This window comes from Coenobita brevimanus, chromosome 57, assembly GCF_032717465.1.
Source record: "Coenobita brevimanus isolate Jiangsu-jjx chromosome 57, ASM3271746v2, whole genome shotgun sequence".
NCBI classification, from domain to species: domain Eukaryota; kingdom Metazoa; phylum Arthropoda; class Malacostraca; order Decapoda; family Coenobitidae; genus Coenobita; species Coenobita brevimanus.
In genome coordinates this window covers 10,874,186-10,895,474 of record NC_137010.1, presented here as the reverse complement: position 1 = coordinate 10,895,474, position 21,289 = coordinate 10,874,186, and the positions used below count along the sequence as shown (strand labels likewise).

General features: G+C 42.7%; 1 protein-coding gene across 1 annotated transcript in view; it reads right to left on the bottom strand.

Annotated features, from left to right (window-relative positions):
- fray (oxidative stress responsive kinase frayed) overlaps nucleotides 1-21,289 on the bottom strand; it is a 229,000-nt gene that overhangs the window by 54,621 nt on the left and 153,090 nt on the right. Inside the window, exons 7-8 of the mRNA XM_080274202.1 lie at nucleotides 12,853-13,014; nucleotides 8,000-8,188 (exon numbers count right to left, since the gene is read on the bottom strand). Of these exons, the coding sequence (XP_080130328.1) occupies nucleotides 8,000-8,188; nucleotides 12,853-13,014 (351 nt within the window). The remainder of the gene's footprint in view (nucleotides 1-7,999; nucleotides 8,189-12,852; nucleotides 13,015-21,289) is intronic.

Here is a 21,289-nt window from a genome sequence, read left to right as displayed (position 1 = left end):
TATCTATTGCCAGACGCCTCAATCCCGTTTGGGGTGGCCACAAACAAATCGCCTCCAAGTTGCCCTGTCCCCCGCCATTTCACTGCCCTGCTCCCAACTCACACAACCCTCTCTCATATACCTCTCCACCCCATCCCTCCATCTCATCCTCGGTCTCCCCCTCCCTCTTCCCCCCTCCACCTCACTCACATACACTCTCTTCGTCAGTCTTTCACCCTCCATCCTCTCCACATAGCCAAACCACCTCAGTGTGTTCCTCATAACGCTTCCTATCACATCCACATCCACACCACAACGCTCCTTTATATCCTCATTCGTCAGCCTGTCTCTCTATGTGACTCCACAGGCTCCTCTTAAATAACTCATTTCCACTGCTCTCACTCTTGACTTGTGTCCTTCCAACAACGTCCAAACTTCACTTCCATACGTTAGAGTTGATATCACAATACTGTCATGTAGTAACTTTTTCACTTCCATGCTCACTTCCCTGTTTCTTATCACTGCTTTCAAAGAACCAGCAACCTTTCTTCCCTGCTGTACCCTTTCAAGCACTTCACCCTCCAAACCTCCATCCTTACTCATCACACTACCCAAGTACAGTCCTTAAACGTACTCACATTTTCCAATTCCTCACCATCCAACCTCGTTGTCCATTCACTGACTTCACCTCTCTCAAAGACCATCACTTTAGTCTTCCCTACATTCACCTTTAGATTCCGTTTCTTACACACTCTCCCAAACTCATCCACCAAGCCTTGCAGCTCCCCTTCGTCTTCACTCAACAACACAGTATCATCTGCAAGCAACAGTACAGTGAGTTTCCAAACACCATCCTCTCTCACCAGGGCCACTCCAACATCCACTACCCTACCTTGTACCTCTTTTATTACCCCATCCATGTACAGATTGAACAACCATGGAGACATGACACATCCCTGTTTCAACCCAACCTTCAAAGAGAAAAATTCACTTAGTTCACCATCCATACGCACTGCAGCCTTTGCACCATCGTACATACTCTTCACAGCATTCAACAACTTCCCATCTACTCCATATATTCTTAACACTTTCCACAATCCTTGTCTATCCACCCTGTCATATGCTTTCTCCAAATCCATGAAAGCCGCATACAACTTCTTTCCCTTCTCTAGAAATTTTTCCACTAAAGATCTAAGGATGAATATCTGATCCACACAACCTCTTCCTTTCCTAAAGCCTCCCTGTTCTTCTCCAACTAATTTCTCTGTTCTTTCTCTAACTCTGTCAATAAGTATCCTACCATACACTTTTCCTATTATACTAAGAAGACAAATGCCCCTATGATTACCACACACTTCTTTTTCCCCTTTTCCTTTGTACAAGGGAATAATTATACCTGACTTCCAATCCCCTGGGACTCTACCTTCCTCCCAGGCCAATCTGCACATCTTCCACATCCATTCTACTACTATCTCTCCCCCATGCTTCAGCATTTCACCACACACTCCATCAATTCCTGAGGCTTTCCCCGATTTAACTTTCTTCATTGCTTCCACAACTTCTATCCTACTGATTTCTTCCTGTCTTCTCACCTCCCTCCTTCTCCCAGCCATTCCCCAGCCACTTATACTCGCATTACTTCCATCCTCTATGTTCAACAATTCCTTAAAGTGTTCTCTCCATCTGCTCACTTTTTCTCCCTTCTCCACTAGTAATCTACCATTTTTATCTTTCACTCCCCTGCTAACTTCACTTCCACCCTGTCTTACTCTTTTCACCTCCTTCCAGAACATTTTCTTACAGTCCCTCCACTTTACACTCAAATTCCTTCCAAATTCCTCATCCACTCTCTTCTTACTCTCTCTTACTAATCTTTTCACCTCTCTCTTTCTCTCTACATATAACTCTCTCTTCCACCTCTCAACTTCTTCCACAGCCCTATTTCTTATCCATTCATTGTATGCTTTCTTCTTTTGTGCCACAACCTGTCTCACCTCTTCAATCCACCACGCTGTTCCTTGCACCCCCCTCCGTCTTCTCTTCCTTCCACACACCACATCACATGCTGCACATATTTCTTCTGTAAATATCCTACAGACACCTTCCACATCTCCCATCTGCTCCAATTCACATTTGCTTAATCGTTCCTCCACTTCTCTCTTATACTCTGCCTTTTTCTTATCCTCTTGTAACCTTTCCACTCTCCTTGCAACTACTCCTTCCTCTCGTCTTTCCCTTCTTCTATTCCTCCATCTTACTTGAATTCTAATTCTGGCCACCACCAAGTATGGTCAGAAAGTCCACTCCCTCAACCTCTATAAACTCTTGCATCCATTACACATCTTCGCATCCTTTCATCCACACACACATAATCAATCATTGCCTTCCTTTCATTCAGTTCACCACCCACCCTTCTCATCACTCGCCATGTATACCTGTGGATCATTTTATGCCTGAAGAGGGTATTGGCTATCACCAACCCCCTCCCAGCACAAATGTTCACTAACGCACTCCCATTCTCATCTATCTCAGCAGGCACACCCCACTCACCAACTATTCCATCCACCTTCACATTCCCAACTTTACCATTCATATCACCAATCAAAAACACTCTCTCATTCCTTCCAAACTTTTCCATGCACATTTCTACATTTGTCCAGAACTCTTCCCTCACTCTTCCAGCACGATCTTGCGTTGGCACATACACACACACAATCGCCCACATTTGTATTCCAACTTTCAACTTTACCCAGTATTTGCAAGTGCAGTAGTACTACATCATCAGCATACAACAAATTTGAGATATTCCATCCACCACCATTCATTACCAACATCATCCCTCTCTCCATTACCCATGTTCTTACTTCTCTCATCACTCCATTCATATATATATTGAACAACCATGGGGATATCACACAACCTTGTCGCATCCCCACACTGATCATGAACCATTCACTTCAATGCCCATTTACCCCTACACAAGCCTCACTACCATCATAAAAACTCTTGATGGCACCAAGCACCTTATCATCTACACCATACATGTGCAAAGCCTTCCACAATCCTTCTCTGTCTAATTTGTCGTATGCTTTTTCTAGATCCATGAATGCCATGAACACCTTATAGTTCTTCTCACAAGCCTTCCCCACTATCAGTAGCACTGCATATATTTGAGCCACACATCCTCTGCCACTCCTGTTCATCACTCACCATGATTTCTGATATCTCTCTTACTTTCTCTATAATAATTCTTCCATATACCTTCCCTACAACACTCAATATACTTATGCCACGATAATTCTTGTTCTCACTTTGCTCAACTTTATGTTTGTACTGGGGTACAATCACAGCCTTTTTCCACTCTATTGGCACAGTTTTACTCATCTATGCCTTCTAACATATCTCCAACAAACACTTCATTCCACTCTCTCCATTACACCTAACCATCTCTGCATACACCTGATCCACTCCAGCTGCTTTCCCATTTTTTAGCCATTTCACAGCGTACTTCATCTGTGCGAGTGTCATGTTTCCTATCACTGCATCCCTTCTCTGAACATTCCCAAAACCACATTTACAGCCGCTCTACTCTATTCCCACTCATCAGGCTTTCAAAATATTCTTTCCATCTGGTCCTTCCTTCATCCCTATGGGTTAATAATCCACCACTTACATTCTTCACACTTTTACATTTCTTTCCGCTGTCACTTCTGCATTTCCGCACCTCTTTCCAGAATAACTTCTTAATTTCTGAGTAACTTGCTTTCATTTTTCTTCCAAGATCATTTACCTCTTTCTTTTTCTTCTTCACTAGTCTCTTTACGTGCTTTTTGCTATCACCATATTCAGTTCTATTTCAAGTGAACCCCTTTCCTGTAACCACTCTTGCCACTTCTTTCTCTTTTCCTATACTGCCCTCTTAACCTCTTCATCCCACCATGCCGTACCTTTCTTCTTTGTTGTCACTCTTGCCCTATCACACCCAGCTTTAGCATTCCTAACTAAGCAATCCCTATATGCATTCCACAGGCTGTCTGATCCATTTCATTCCAATTCACTGATTGTAACTCCTCTTCTACTTTGGTCCTGTATTCATCTGCCATTTCTTTGATCCTCAGCTTCTCGACTTTCAGTCTTTCTGCCTGATTGCTCCTCTCTCTCCTGGTCCACCTCACTCATCTCAGCTTGAACTGATCTTGCATACCACAATCATATGATCTGACAGATCTCCACATCGTCCTCTCATGGCCCTCATATCAGCAATTATTCCCAGCATCAACCTCCCTATGAGCACATAATCAATCAGGAACCTCTTAACACAATCCCCGTTCCCACTATACCATGTATATTTACGTGCATCTTTGTTTGAAATACGAGTTACAAATGCACGACCTCCTTTCCTGACATACATCCTTCAGTCTTTCCATTATCATTTTCTCCTGGCATTATATTACAACCTATTAGGTCATCCTCAGGACCAGTGCCTACTCCTCCATTCATATCGCCCATTACAATCACTTTATAGCTCCTACACATTCCTCCCACTGCTTCATCTAGCTCATCCCAAAACCTGTCTTTCTCTCACTCCTGTCATTACACAATGCATACACTACAATCACAGCTACTTTCACCTTCTCATACTTGAACCTGACATACATACATCTTGAGCTGACACATTTGTAATCATTCCACTCTGCCACACTTCATTCATTAACAAAACAACTCCTTCCTTGCATCTTCCTCGCCAATTTATGCCCGACCTCACACACTTTACACCTTCCCACTCCTCCACTTGACACTCTTTCATCTTTGTTTCACACAATGCCACCATGGCATATCTCGCACTCTTTAACACATTCACCACTTCCACCCTCTTGCTCTCCTTATTCACACCTCTCACATTAAACATGGCCATACTAATCTGCCCATTTGGTTGGGGCCCTGGGCAGGTATTGGGCCTTCTGAGGCTCTCCAAAACTCTGTCATGATTAAGTGATTTTAGACAGGGGAATCTGGGGAACACTGCACCCACCCAAAAACAAAAACCCTGGTTATATGGTTACCACCCAGCATAGTAAATGGCTTCCTGGGTACAGGAAACCATTTGGTTTGTCACTTGGTGTAGAGACCATAAGGAATGCCTACACTGAGTGAGTGGATGATGGGCACCCCCATCTTCCACAAATTTCATGTAAACTTATCCAAAGACGCCACAACAGCATAAAATAGATTACCATAGGTAAGGGTAATAATTACACATTTCTTACTAATCTTGCATTAAATTGTTTATTCAAAGTGGAAATACTCAAACATACAAACCTTTCACCACCACCTTATGCTCGAGACAATCAGCTGAATTTGTTTACAATATACCGATGGACTTGGAATGGTTTAGCAACTTGATACTCCACGTGTATTTACCTAACTGTGTTTACCTAATTGTGATATACAGGAAATGAGCTACGCTCGTGGGGTCCCATCTCTATTTCTCAATAAGTAAAATTTAGCTTTAAACTCGTTTAAGTTTTTAGACTGGACGATCTCTTTGTCCAGGTTATTCCACAGGTCTATACATCTATAAAGAAAACTATATTTCTTGATATCCTTCAAGCAGCTTGGCTTCCTCAGTTTCATCCCGTGTCCTCTTGTCACTCTCTTATCCCATAAAAACAGATCTTTGTCAATTTTATCTACTCCCATCATGGTTCTGAACACTGCAATCATGTCGCCTCTCTTTCTCCTTTCTTCTAAGGAAGGCAAATCCAGCTTTTCCAGCCTCTCTCTGTACGACAGATCTGCCAGATTGGGGACCATCTTGGTTGCTGTTCTTTGTATTCTCTCAATCTTGTTTATATCTTTCTTTTTGTGTGGGGACCACACTACTGCTGCATATTCCAACCTGGGGTGAATCATGGCCACTATCAATTTTTTCATCATCTCCTCATCCATATAATGAAAAGCTACTCTTATATTAGTCAGGAGTTTATAAGTCTCTCTAACTGCCTTGTTAATGTGTTTTTCAGGTGACAAACTGTCCTGGACCAGCACACCCAAATCTTTCTCTTCTCTCGCTTTTGTGATTGGTTCATTACCCATTAAATAATTCAATGATGGCCTCTTGGTACTTTTACCCATTTCCAATATTTTACATTTCTTTGCATTGAATTTCATTTCCCACATCCGGCTCCATTCGTGTATCGTATCCAGATCCTCCTGCAGCATTTTGCAATCCTCCTCAACCTCTACCTTCCTCATGATCTTTGCATCATCAGCAAACAGACTTGCATAACTGTTCACTCCAGCTACCATATCATTTACGTAAATCAGGAACATTACTGGCGCCAACACCGAGCCCTGTGGAACTCCACTTGTTACTTCCCTCCATCCAGACATCTTATCCTTTATTACTGTCCTCATTTGTCTGTCTAATCCACCAAATGTTTAGTTTACTATTTCCTTATGATGCAGTTATGATAATACACACCCATCTATGCCTGCATTACTGAAATTTTAATTAATAATTATTAAGTCCAATGAGTGGCCTTAGGAACAGCCACCTCAACCATAGGGCCTATCCCAAACCATGATCTTTATGGTAATATCTTTAAAGCAAATTTTTTTGGAAAAAGTGAGCATTAAATGGTGGGAAATATGGTGGGCTGGTTATGAAAATATAGGTTATGTTTGGATAATTCAGTACTGATAAGGGTAATTTTGTGCCAAAAACAATGTTGTAAGATGGCGTCCATCAGTCTTCAGCACACAAGAGGGTGTTCATCTCTTTGGTGCCATTGGGTTTTCTTAACAGTTTATTACCACTGCGGCCATTGTTTGCCACCATAAAAATAACTGAACAATATGGAAAATAAACTTTAAGAACTGAACTGGTAAGGTCTTGCCGCTGCTTAACTCCCCAGTGGTCGTGGGTTCAGAAATTTGCGTGTTTCCCTGGTCGACCCCAGGAACAATTTTTCAATGTTCTATGATCGATATCTTTTTCCTTACACACGTGAAGAGAATCGTCTGGCACACCTGGCAATGCACCTTTTCAGATTCCTAAACCCATCCTGTGATTTCCTATGATTCATGGAAGATATCATAAAATTACTGTGCGTGTGCATTTAACACGTAAACATAATAGTGAAAACATCCAAGAAAAGGTGACTGCCTGAGTGTTTGAGATGGTAAAATAGGGTTGGGTAAATGTACCAGTGACCATCATTCCCTTCCCGTAACTGTTTGCAGTTTCCTATGGCTCACGCTAATTTGACGTCACCAGTACATTTGTGGTAAAGCATCTCCTGATGCTGGTAGCCAATGAAGGGTCAAACTAAACCTTACATTAACCTCAACTACTCTACAGTTAGGGGTAAGACGAGTGGCTGGTCAAGGGTTTGATGAAGTTGGTGCATCCAGTAGCAGATTAAAAATTCTTCCTTATTGTGCCCTTATCAGCACTTTCTATTAACCTAACCATGCCTATCAGTGTTTTCAGTACTTACCATAACAATATGTACTGTATTTGGTAGGTCTACATTTTCGTAAAAGGAAAATTTGGGTTTTGAGCTTCGGGTGCCTGGGACCAATTAGGAGAAATCCCACAGACTCTGTGTATTTGCTGCCACTCAATTCTGTAATTACGTGCCATGTTCAGTACCAACTAAGTGCGATAACCAAGGGATCACTGTACTGAACATGCAGGCACCATGTCGTGTTCAGTAAAATTATGTGTGATTACAAAGGGATCACTGTACATACTGTACATACATACAGAGAGAGAGAGAGAGAGAGAGAGAGAGAGAGAGAGTCCACAGCAATTTAGGATATGGTTATCTAAATTACACAGATACCTAAAAATTTGCCTGCCAGTTTCTCCCAAATCAGAGTACCAGTTGTATGGAAAATGTTGTTACATTCTGCAACATATCACCAACATACAACAGGGGTTTCCGGTAAACTGAGACACACTCCTATTCACATATCACAAATTCACACTCCCAAACCATAAACAAACACATACCTTGGCCACTCGTTCCTCAATTGATGGACCGCCTTGCAAGAGAACTGTCTGTAGGAACTTTTTGTCCTTGGCTTTCCTGAAGAATGGGTGCTTGAGGAGTTCTGATGCTGTAGGGCGCTTGGCAGGATCCTTCTGGAGGCAGTCTGTAATCATCTTTTTAATTCCCTTCCCATAGCTCTTGTACTGGTCCTGCAGAAAAACATAAAAATTATACCTAGCCTCATCTTTCGGTGGGAAATAGTGTTTAAGATGATGACAATAATGACAAGTGAATACTGCACCGTTGCCACTGCCCTGGCATATACAATAATACTCGAGGTCAGGGTGAGGAGCACACAAAATATGGAAGTGGAATCCAATGACTAATTACAGCTGAGTCAAGATAATAAGTTGTAAAATGGATTTATTTTCACAATTATCCCAGAGAAAGATGAAGAGGAGTGTCAGAAAGAGTTACAGAAGGGTGTGTGGAACTGGCTGCTGCACTGCACTTTTGTCACACCAATCTGTCAAAGGTTTCCCAGGAAAGAGCAAGATGTTAGTGATGACGATAACAACGATGATGACGATGACCACTCTAAGTATAATGTGAGGGTGTGGAGTTGCAGCTGTGGCCCCATGCTCCTTTGGATGTGAACCTGATGAACCACAGGTTAAAGCTACCCTTTTCCAGCTGCCCATCCTCCTCCTTCGTGGAGGATGGGTAAATAGATGAGGGTTGTCTGTCCATCCATCCATCCATCATCCAATCCTACGTTGCCCTATGAGGAGCGTAGGAACCCGGGGCTAGGCAGTTGGTCCTGACATTTAAGATGAGAGTGACCAACCTCACTCATCCCTGAGTGGCATTACGTGAGCAATAAACCCCAACCATCCCTTGGATATAAACCTCCACCCGCTCAATCCGATTGGAGCACAATAATTACCCACTAAACCACCAGGTGCCAAATTTGGTTATATGGTTACCACCCAGCATAGTAAATAGCTTCCTGGTGTACAGGAAACCATTTGGCTAGTTACTCAGTGTAGAGTGACCCATAGGCAGAAGAAAGAGGAAAGAATGAAGGAATGAATGACAGAAGAGGGAGTGTAAAGTTGGAGCCAACTGCTTGTATTGGTGTCACCGTACGAAGACATCCTTCTCTAGCACCGGGGTATTGGATAAAAATTAACACATGATTTGATCCTACCAGTAACACAACTGCCTTTACAACAAGGGGTCTCTCAATACTCCATGTTTCTATTATCCACACCCTGTTTTCCAGAAGGCTCACCAAGCACTATTTGTATTTATCTTAGGTTGTAGTTGCTTGTCCAAATTATATCAACAGATCAATTAGGTTGGTGACAGCCATTTCGCATTACACTACTAAAGTTCCTTCTTACCACAGCAGTCTGCTATCAATCAGCTGCTATAAAATCATAATCATCATCATCCCATGAATGCATGAGATTAATTTGGAGCATTGCTCTATAATCTCTCCTGGGAAAAGAATCAAAAGAAAATGAATCACTGGTACAGCATCCCACTCATCTGTGCTGACGAAGGTCAGAGGATGATTGCAAAACAAGTGGTGAGCCTTGAGGTTGCCATTTCTCTACACCAATCAAAAAGGTAAGGGGAGCTGTGCTCTAGCCCCCCTACTCCTGACTTTTCAGTTACCTTCTACAAAACAAAAGGAAAAGGTGAGTAGTACACTTTCTCTTATCCTCAAAAATTTAAAAGGGAAAAAATAATGGGTGACTTCTAACAATACCAGAATGATAAAATACAACGAATACTGGGTATCACTGATAGTGGCAGTGTCTGATTACACAGTAATCATGGAGTGATATGGAGCCTACTACAGTGTCCATCCTGTTCTGTGCCATGTCCATATATATACTTGAAAGCCCAGGCGAATTCAAAATAACACAGAATCACAAAAGTGACGCCCCGAGGTATGATCCCTTGCTCCCGAGCGTCACGAAAGTGACGCCTTGTGGTTAAGGGGTTAAACAATACTGAACCCCATAGAACTCTCTCTGATTCTGGTGTTCACAGACTTCCTCACTCCACATCTTTCACAAATCACATTATTTCGTATCCTATGCACTATATGTACTCCACAGACCATAGTGTCCATTCCTCAGCAGTCCTATCTCCACTGCTCTCACTCTTGACTTTTCATTTCCATGACACACCATTGTCTCACATCTATATGTTAAAGTTGGCACTAACACTCCTCCATGTAAGCCTTGTGCAGTTGCAATACTCAAGCTTCTGTTTCTTATCAAAGCCTTCATAGAACCAACTACTTTCCTTCCTTGTGTCACCCTACTTTCCACTTCTTTTGCACATTTCCTTCTCTTTCCTATCACTGTACCCAGGTATTTGAAGTCTCTCATCAGTTTCAGTCTCTATCCATTCACTGTAACAGCACAATGAGAGTTACCTCCTTTCTCAATAACCATCACTTTACTCTTTTCTACATTTACTCTCAGGGCACGACGTACACAGACATCAGCAAAACTCTGCATTAATCTACCAAGTTCTTGTCCGGCATCTGCAATAGTACTGCATCATCAGCATGCAAGAAATTTGAGATATTCCATCCATCACCATTACAAAAGCCGTCCCTCTCTCTATTAGTCATGTTTTTACTCCTCTCATCACCCCATCCGTATATATATTGATAAACGATCAGGATATCACACAACCTTGTCGTACGCCCACGCAGATTGTGAACCATTCATGCAGATCCCCATTTACCCTTATGCATGCTTCACTACCATCATAAAAACTCTTGACTGCACCTTGCAGCTTACCACCTACACCAAACATGTGCAAAACCTCCCACAATCCTTCTCTGTCTACTTTGTCGTATGCTATTTCCAGATCCATGAATGCTATAAACACCTTGCAGTCCTTCTCACAAGCTTTCTCCACTATCTGTCTCACTGCAAATATTTGATCCACACATCCTCTGCTACTCCTAAAGCCACTCTGTTCATCATTCACCATGACTTCTGATATCTCTCTTACTTTTTCCACAATAATTCTTTCATATACCTTCCCTACAACACTGAATACACTTATGCCACAATAATTCTTGCACTCACTTTGCTCAACTTTATTTTTTTACAGGGATACAATCACAGCCTTTTTCCACTCTGCTATCACAGTTTCACTCATCCATGCCTTCTTATATCTTCAACAAGCACTACACTCCACTCTCTCCACCACACTTAATCATCTCCGCATACACCTCATCAACCCTAGCTGCTTTCCCATTTTTTAGCTGCTTCACGACATTCTTCACCAGTGCGCGTGTCATGTTTCCTGGCACTGCATTCCTTCTCTGCACACCCCCAAAACCAATCAAGTTTTCAGTGATTCTGCCCCCTCTATTCCCATTCATCAGGCTTTCAAAATATTCTGTCCATCTGGTTCTTACTTCATCCCCATGGGTTAATAATTTACCACTTACAACCTGCACACTTTTACATTTCTTTCCACTGTTGTGTCTACATTTCTGCATCTCCTTCCAGAATAGCTTCTTATTTTCAGAGTAATTTGCATTCATTTTTCTTCCTAGATCATCATTTACCTCCTTTGTTTTCCTCTTCACTAGTCTCTTTACATGCTTCTTGCTCTCAATATATTCAGTTCTTATTTCAATTGAACCCCTGTTCTGTAACCACTCTAGCCACTTCTTCATCCTTTCCTCCACTGCTCTCTTGATCTCTTCATCCCACTATGCTATACCTTTATTCTTTGTTGTTACTCTTGCCACACCACACACCACTTTAGCATTCCTAACGAAGCAATCCCAATATGCATTCCACACACTGTCCAATCCACTTCATTCCAATTTCACTGACTCTAGCTCCTCTTCTACTTCTGCCATTTCTTTGATCCTCAGCTTCTCGACTTTCAGTCATTCTCCCTGACTGCTCCTCTTTCTCCTGGTCCACCTCACTCCTCTTAGCTTAATCTTGCATACCAGAATATCATGATCTGACAGACCTCCACATCGTTCTCTCACGGCCCTCGTATCAGCAACCATTCCCAGCATCGACCTCTCTGCGAGCACGTAATCAACCAGGCTAATTTCAACATGATCCCTGTTCCCTCTATACCATGTATATTTATGTACACCTTTGTTTGAAATAAGAGTTACAAATGCACTACCTCCTTTCCTGACACATATCTTCCAGTCACTTCCCATTACCATTTTCTCCTGGAACTCCATTACAACCCATTAGGTCATCCTCAGGACCAGTGCCTACTCTTCCATTCATTTCGCCCATTACAATCACTTTATAGCTCCTGGGCATTTCTCCCACTGATTCATCCAGCTCATCCCAAAACCCGTCTTTTTCTCTCGCCCTCCTGTCACCACACGGACCATACGCTACAATCACAGCCACTTTCACCTTCTTACACTTGAACTTGACATACATACATCTCCAGCTGACATATTTGTAATCTCTCATTCCACTCTGCCACACTTTATTCATCAACAAGGCAACTCCTTCCTTGCATTTTCCTCGCCCATTTGTGCCCAACCTCGCACATTTCACACTCTCTCACTCCTCCACTTCACAACATTTCATCTTTGTTTCACACAATGCCACCACGGCATATCTCACACTCTTTAAAACATTCCCCACTTCCACCCTCTTGCTCTCCTCATTCACACCTCTCACATTAATTATGGCCGTGCGAATCTGTCCATTTGGTTGGGGCCTTGGGCAGGTATTGGGCCCTTCGAGGCTCTCCAAAATATTTTCTACAGAAGGAAAAACCACTTCTCTTTCCAACATCATACAGAATACAAGGCTATGTGCCCCATAATCGATAATAATACCTTCTCTTCAGCTCCAGTTTCTAACGTTGGAGGGTCATTCTGTAGGGTTAACATGAGGACCTTCATGGGAGGATATTTGTGGTATGGTGCTGTCCCCGTCACCATCTCTATTGCCGTAATCCCAAATGACCAGATGTCTGCCTTGAAGTCATACCCGGACACCTGTGGACAATGTTCGGTACATATATACACAGTATACTCATTATCAATACACTATACCGGAATGTGTACCTGAGACACTCTGGAATATAAATTACAAGCCTAAGGTATTTGTCTTGTGACTTTTCTCTCATCAGATTTAGCATAAAACTGCACATACCTTATGCATTGAGTTTAGAAAACTAAGGAATTACAACAAACAATTTATCATCATCACCATCTAATCCTGAGTTGCCACATAAGGTGCTTAGAAGCCCAACGCTAGGCAAGTTGGTCCTGACATTTAAGGTGAGAGTGCCTAGCCTCACTCATCCCTGAGCGGCATAAAGTGAGTAATACATCCCAACCATTCCATGGATACAAACCTCCCCAGGTTCAATCCGATTGGAGTGCCTTAATTACTTCTAGCAACTAAAATAATCTTGATAATTTAATTGCTTTGGGAAGACTTGGATGTATCAGTTTAGTACGTTAAGTTGTGGTGATAACATATACAACCTAAGTCAGAGGAGGCCAACTTTGTTAATTTACTTGGCATTACAATTTAGAACTGGAAGCTAATGGCAGACTACAATGGTGGAAAACATTTAAACATCTTCAAAAAGAAAAAAAAATTAGCAGAGACTATGCTTCTCTGCCATGGTGAGAAATTATCATACACAAAACACATCTCATGCCACCACACCCATCTTGAATGAGACAGTGCCATCATGAATTCAGAATGGATGGTTGGTACAGACATACAGTACAAACATCACATGAGAAGGTATATTGTGTCATCTGTTGCACACTCCATCAAAACCTCACTTGCAACCAACTTTTTCAGGCAAGTTACGTCAATGGATTCAACAAATTTTCACCTTACCAAGATGATAAGAAATATGGCATTACTGTAATAAATTAATTTACCCTAAAAAATGCATGAGATGGTTTATGCAGTGAAGCCAGGACTTCTGGGATTTGTATAATGTGTGGCCCTCTTCACAGGCCAGGCTGTTGATAGTTCTTCCATTTTCAAAGTTTTTCTTTCTTTGTTTCTGGATTCTACCAAAACACTTCCTTCTCCTCCTCATCATCATCAGGGCCTCCTTTCCCACCCTAGGGCAGGGTAAGAAGTAGCATTGTCCAGACAGCCCAAATTTGCCCAGTCGAATGGGCCATGCTTCCATTCACTCACCATTCAAACCCCCAGAATCCTGGCTCTATCTGATACGCCAAAAACATTCACCATGTTCCGTAGCTTCATAGAAACGCATCCAATAGAGTCAATCCGGACACTGACATGTTAAAAAGGGGTGCCAAATCCCAGCTCATGTGCTTCTCCTCACAATATTCATCCAGCCAGCTCAATCTCTTGTCAGTCCCCTAGCCTCACCATCTTCCAAACCTCTTTTTCTCACACATTCATCCACAATATCCCTCCACCTTCTCCTCGGCTTACCTCACCTCCTCCATCCTTCAAATTCACTCAGATATACCTTCTTCACTGCTTTATTGTTATCCATTCTCTCCACATGACCATAACATCTCAGTACACTCTCTTCAATTCTGGTGTCCTCAGACTTCCTCACTCCACATCCTTCATGAATCACATTATTTCATATCCTATCAACTCTCTGCACTCCACACACATTCCTCAGCAGTCCCATCTCCACTATATTCACTCTTGACTTGTGGTGGATGGGGGCACCCATCATCCACTCACTCAGTGTAGGGATGCCTTATGGTCTCTACATTGAGTGACAAGCCAAATGGTTTCCTGTACCCAGGAAACCATTTACTACGCTGGGTGATAACCATATAACTGGTGTTTCTGGTGGGTAAAGTGCCCCCTAGATTCTATCTATCTATCTATCTATATACCTAGGCTGCTTCCCCCAAGGAAAGGGAGGTAGCCGAGACAGGATGACACACTCCCCATTTACTCATCCATTCAAACACATTCATTCGCATCTTAACCCCAAAGGGGAGAACGGACAGATCCTCACCGCACCACACCGCACAAGGGTCAACTGCGCAATGCAATCAGTGACATCCGCAGCAGGGCCCGACAGCAGAACTGGTTTACCCCTGCCACATCATAACAGACCCATCCCCTTACACGCACCTGACCTGACTAGCTGATCAGACCAAATGCAGGAGAATATCCCTTCAGGGCTGCGTCATCACTTATTCATTCACAATTTCTCTCCATTTATTTCTGTCACGCACAGCCACTCTTCCTTGCTCAACAGACATCCCTCTTGCATCCAGCGCTCTCTTCACACTGTCCATCCCTCCTATTCGTGGTCTTCCTCTCAGCCTTACACCTCTCACATGAGATCTAGTTATCTTTTTCACCAATCGCTCATTATCCAGTCTCTCCATATGCCCAAACCATCGCAACACCCTCTGCTCAACTCTACCAGCCATCTCCCGAACAACTCCAGTTCTCCTTCGCACTTCATCATTTCGCACTCAATCCATACGCGTCACTCCACACATACTCCTCAGACACCTCATCTCCATTACATTCAAACTTTTCCTCTCTGCTACACCCATATTCCATGTTTCAGCCCCATATTACGCAGTCGGTGCCACAACACCCTCATACAGCCTTCCCTTATCTAAAATCACTTAATCATGGCAGTTGTTTCAGGGAGCCTCGGAGGGCCCAATACCTGCTCAGGGCCCCAACCAAAACACTCCCTTAGGTCAGAATAATTTTATTACTACAATCATATCTAAAACCACTTAATCATGGCAGCTGTTTCAGAACGCCTAGGAGAGCCCAATACCTGCCCAAGGCCCGAATCAAAACACTCCCTTAGGTCAGAACAAGTATATTACAGTAACCCCTCCAATATCCGGATCAATAGAGCCATAGGCAGGTCCGGATAGTGGTCCTGTCCGGATATTGGGCCCCAGCTTATGGACTAGTACTTATGGACCCTAAGTCTGAAAAACACCTATACAACTCCCTCTGGACATGCATTGCACCTATTTAAGACCCAAATCACACCAATAAGGGACATAAAAGACTGAAATAAATGCAAAAGAACCATAAAATGAGGTTTTAGAGGTGAGTTTATACAATATTAAACATTCTGGGTACTTACAAGTCCCTTCCTCTTGGACTGGTTTGAACCGCCAGTTTGCAGTCCACAGTTAATCCTCTGCACTCTAAATTCTAATTTCTTAACACTGCACAACACTGTAAATTCCTGTGTGTTCTAGTGGCAAGGTATTGCAGTTTATTCACTGTTTATTCACAAAAAACAAGCACCTGTGGCTTGCACTGTTATGAGTATCTGCTCTCCATCGGAGTTAAGCTGTGACTGTTGATGTTGGTGGGGTAACAGAGTTGCCAGATCGCAACAGCCACATTACCAATCTCCTCAACTTTCATTGTCAAATATAACTTTTCATTACCAAATTCGTAAAGCTAGCATATATTCTTCACTAATTATATATACAAGTGGAAATACATGTAATCACTCTCCTTATAACTAACACCATGCTGATTATTTTCACACTATGTAGGGTAGCAGATTAATCAGAGAGAGCAAACAATCCACCATCTCCATCCTGTGTATCCTCATACATGTGAAAAATCCATTTGGTAATGCATTATTCTAATTCAGTACCAAACGAATTTTTCATTACCAAATTGGCCCACACTTGGTAATGAAAAATACCAAATGGCAACCTGACAGGGGAGGGGGGAGGGGGAGGAAGGAAGGGGTGAAGGGACCATGGTGTAACAGCTGTTTGGCGCCAGGCGGGAATTTCAAATTATGGGAGGGAAAAAAGTCAGATTTTTTTCGAATTTTTTGCGGTTTTTGGCCCATTTTGGGAATATTGGATCCCAGGAGGATTATGTCCGGTTAGTGGGGATGTTCGGATATTGGGCGTTCGGATATTAGAGGGATTACTGTACTACAATATACCTCACCCCGACCTAGGGTGGGAAAGGAGGTTCGGATGACAATGATGATGACTACCATTAAGTACTGTATTGATGTTTATCATCAATACAATATATGATTCACTTTTGTTTTTTGAAGGCTCCAACGTACTTGCATGCGTCGGCAATGGCAGCTCTCCATTGCTGCTCGATCTCTGGCAGCCTTCATGTTCAGTCAGTTAACCCTGAGGTCACACTTAATGACCTCATCCCGGTATTTTTTGGTCTACCCCTTGCAACCCCACCAATAAAATTAATGCTTCTCACTTTCTGCACCCAATTATCATCCCCCATCCTCTCCATATGCCCAGACCATCTTAATCTACCTCTCCTCATCACAACACCAATACACTCAAGTCCCATCTTACCTCTCAACTCTTCCAACATAAACCAAGCCCCCCCCAGGCCTTGCACTCAAGGACGCACCGCACATCCACCTAATCACTGCCATTTCTGTATGTTTGAGCCTATGAATATCCTCTTCCCTTACTGCCCAGGTCTCACTACCATACAGCATTATACTCCTAAAACACGTTGTATACAAAGATCTCTTAGCACGGAGAGAGAGCCCTCTCAATGACAGGAGAGGTAACAGCTCCCTGAACTACTTACAACCACTCCTTACTCAAGCCACAGAGCTAGCTCCTGCCCCCACCTCCAGCACATAACATGTTTCGCTTCGCTTTGTTTCATTTTTAAAGGCTCCAACATGCTTGCATGCGTCGGCCTTGGTCACCTAAAGGCGGCTTTCCACGCTGCACGATCCATTGCAGCCTCCCTGTTCAGTCCCATAACCCTGATGTCACACTTAATGACCTCATCCCATGTCTTTCTTGGTCTCCCAAATAACAAAGCTCTTCCACACACTCAAGAGACTTACCAGTAAGTTCAATCTTTTCATGCCCAGCAATGATTACATTAACATAATTACTCTGATCTAGGGAAGAGAAGTGGTATGTGGTGGCAACCATCATCCACTCACTTGATGTAATGCTGCCAATTTCTTCCTTCACTTTTATTCTTTTTTCTGTGTCTACCCTCTCTTCCTATTTCTCCTATCTTTCCTGTCACTTTATTATTATTCTTTCCTTCTCAGGACAAGCCTAATGATTTCCTGTAAGCCAAGAAACCATTTACAATGTCAGGCAGTAACCATATAACTAACCCATATGTGTTTCCTATGTGTCAACAAGTGGGTTTGCAGAGGGTTAGTACGCCTTTCCATAAAACAACTAGCTCGATGACAAACAGCCACCCCTTACGGGATTATGGCATCTGGCTATAGACAGATATAAGTACTGTATTTCTCATTCACCAATTAAAGTCTCCATCCAGTAGCATACCTGAGGGAGGGGGGTGGGGGGGGTCTGTTTGAAACTGGACCCCAAAAGTCCAAAAAATTTATAATTTATTTATATATATATATATATATATATATATATATATATATATATATATATATATACACACACAGTAATCCCTCCACTATCCGATGTAATAGAGCCAAAGGCATGTCCAGAAAGTGGTCCTGTCCGGATAGTGGGCCCCAGCCTCCTGAACTTGTACGTATGGACCCTAACTCAGAAAAACACCTATACAAGTCCCTCTGGACATGCATAGCATCTATTTAAGACCCAAATCACACCAATAAGGGACATAAAAGACTGAACTAAATGCAAAAGAACCACAAAATGAGGTTTAAGAGGTGAGTTTATACAATATTAAACATTCTGGGTACTTACAACAAGTCCCTGGCTCCTGGACTGGTACTTATGGACTCTAACCCAGCCTAATTATGAAAGCCACCTAAATAACTCCCTTCCAGACATGCATAGCACATATTTAAACCAATTTAAGACCCTATTCACACCAATAATGGACATAAAGCTTGAAATAAATGAAAAGGAACCAAAGAATGAGGAATTATAAGTGACAGTACCTCATCCAGGGTTATTACGGCACGTTTGTGGCTGCCTTTTGTAAGGTTTTGGCAGTGGTGAAAATGCTCTTGAAGCACGTACAGTAATCCAGTGTTGTGCTGCACTTACAGTAATTCTTTGCATTGTGAGTTATAACTGTTTAACACTGCACATTGCTAACTGCACCAGGCCAGTCCAACCGCCATTTGCACTCCACAGTTAATCCTTTGCACTCTAAATTCTAATTTCTTAACACTGTACAACATTATAAATTCCCATGTGGTCTAGTGGAGAGGTATTGCAGTTTATTCACTGTTTATTCACAAAAAAAAGAGCACGTGTGGCTCCCATTACAACATGCTACCACACGCGATCGAAGTTAGGGAATGACTGTTTCAGTGTTTGTGTGTGAGGGGGAAACAGAGTTGCCAGATCGCAATGGCCACATTACCAAACTCCTCAGTTTTCATTACCAAATTTATCTTTTCATTACCAAATTCGTAATGCTAGCATTTATTCTTCACCAATTATACAGTACATACAAGAGGAAATAATCACTCTTTGTATAATTAAGAGCATGTTGGTTATTTTCACGCTATGTACGTTAGCAGATTAATCAGAGAGAGCAAACAATCCACCATCTCCATCCTGTGTATCCTCATACATGAGAAATCCATATGGTAATGAATTACTCTGATTCATTACCAAATGAATTTTTCATGACCAAATTGGCCCACATTTGGTAATGAAAAATACCAAATGGCAACCTTGACAGGGGAGGGGGGAGGAAGGAAGGGGTGAGGGTCTGTGGTGTAACAGCTGTTCAGCGGCCGCGCAGCAATTTCAAATTACGGGCGGGGAAAAATTCGGAATTTGGGGGGATTTTTTTCTTTTTTTTGGCCATTTTTGGGTTCCGAAGGTCCAGGTCCACAATGTTCGGTAAGTGAGGATGTCCGGAAAGTGGGCGTCCGGATAGTACAAGGATTACTGTATACAGTAATCACTCCAATATCCGACGTAATAGAGCCATAGGTAGGTCCGGATATTGGTTCTGTCCGGATATTGGGCCCCAGCTTATGGACTTGTACTTATGGACCCTAACTCAGAGAAACACCTATACAACTCCCTCTGGACATGCATAGCGCCTATTTAAGACCCAAATCACACCAATAAGGCACATAAATGACTGAAATAAATGCAAAAGAAACATAAAATGAGGGTTTAGAAGTAGGTTCATACAATAATAAACATCCTGGACTGGTACTTATGGACCCTAACCTAGCCTAACTCAGAAAAACACCTTCCTACTGCACATGCATAGCTCCTAACACCCTATGCACACCAATAAAGGACATTAACCCCTAAAACGCGGGTGTTTACAGTCGATCCCCCCCGAGTGGCGGGGTTGTATCGCGGTTTGAGTACCTGTAGGAAAATATTCGCCAAAAATCAGAGATTAACCCTAGAACGTTATACTTGGTATGGCAGATAGTACTTACATTCAGCTTTCTCCAGAGACAGGTGTTGAGCCTTCGTGGACTACCCAAGGACTTATGGAGACTTGCAAAGTTGGGTAACCAAATTTTCACTTTCACACCTCCAGCAACCCGGTTTCCCCTCTACCACAGCCTCATTCTGTCACAGTAAACTTTATACTACAACGTAAAGGTAGTTAGGAATCCGTATTTGTACAATAAGCACTGAAAATAAGGCTAAAATCAACGGAGCGTACGGCCAACATGCACTGTGGTGGCGGTCTTCCCGTCACACAACAAACATTTCCATTTTCACAGCTAAAAACATGTATACTACATTATTTTCAATCATATTACTTCCCAAAAGATCACCACGGCGAGCTTTTTATTCTGCCTTACGTCCGCCACTTTATTCTCGTTCCTGTCGGCCGCTTGCACTGACTGGGAAGAGCTAGAACTCGCCATAATCTCACTTTGAAAGCCTGCAGTAAACTGACGCTAAACAGAGGCAAAAGCTAGTGTTACAACTGGGGAAACAAGCGTTTCCTAGTAGCATAAACTGCTTGTGAGAGGAGATCGCAGATTTACAGTTCTGAGTGCTCAGAGCGCTGCCATGTATCACAGCCAGGCTGGCCGGGCCATGGTGGGGGGGGTACGGGGGGAAAACGCGATATTTGGCAACAACTGAGGTCAGTAGTACAAAGGTAAAGTATGCTAGTTGTAGCTAGAGGGTGGTGGTACTGATAGACAATACCAGCTGGAGCCTGCTTGCCCGCGGTTATTCAAAATTTACTAAAATCGCAAACGCGACGACCCGCCGTCCTGCCCTTATGGCCGAGCGTCGCAAACGCGACGATCCGCGTTTTAGGGGTTAAAGAGTGAAATGAGGTAAGTATAGTATGAGCTAGAGCAGATGGAAGGGGTGGAAGACGTATGTA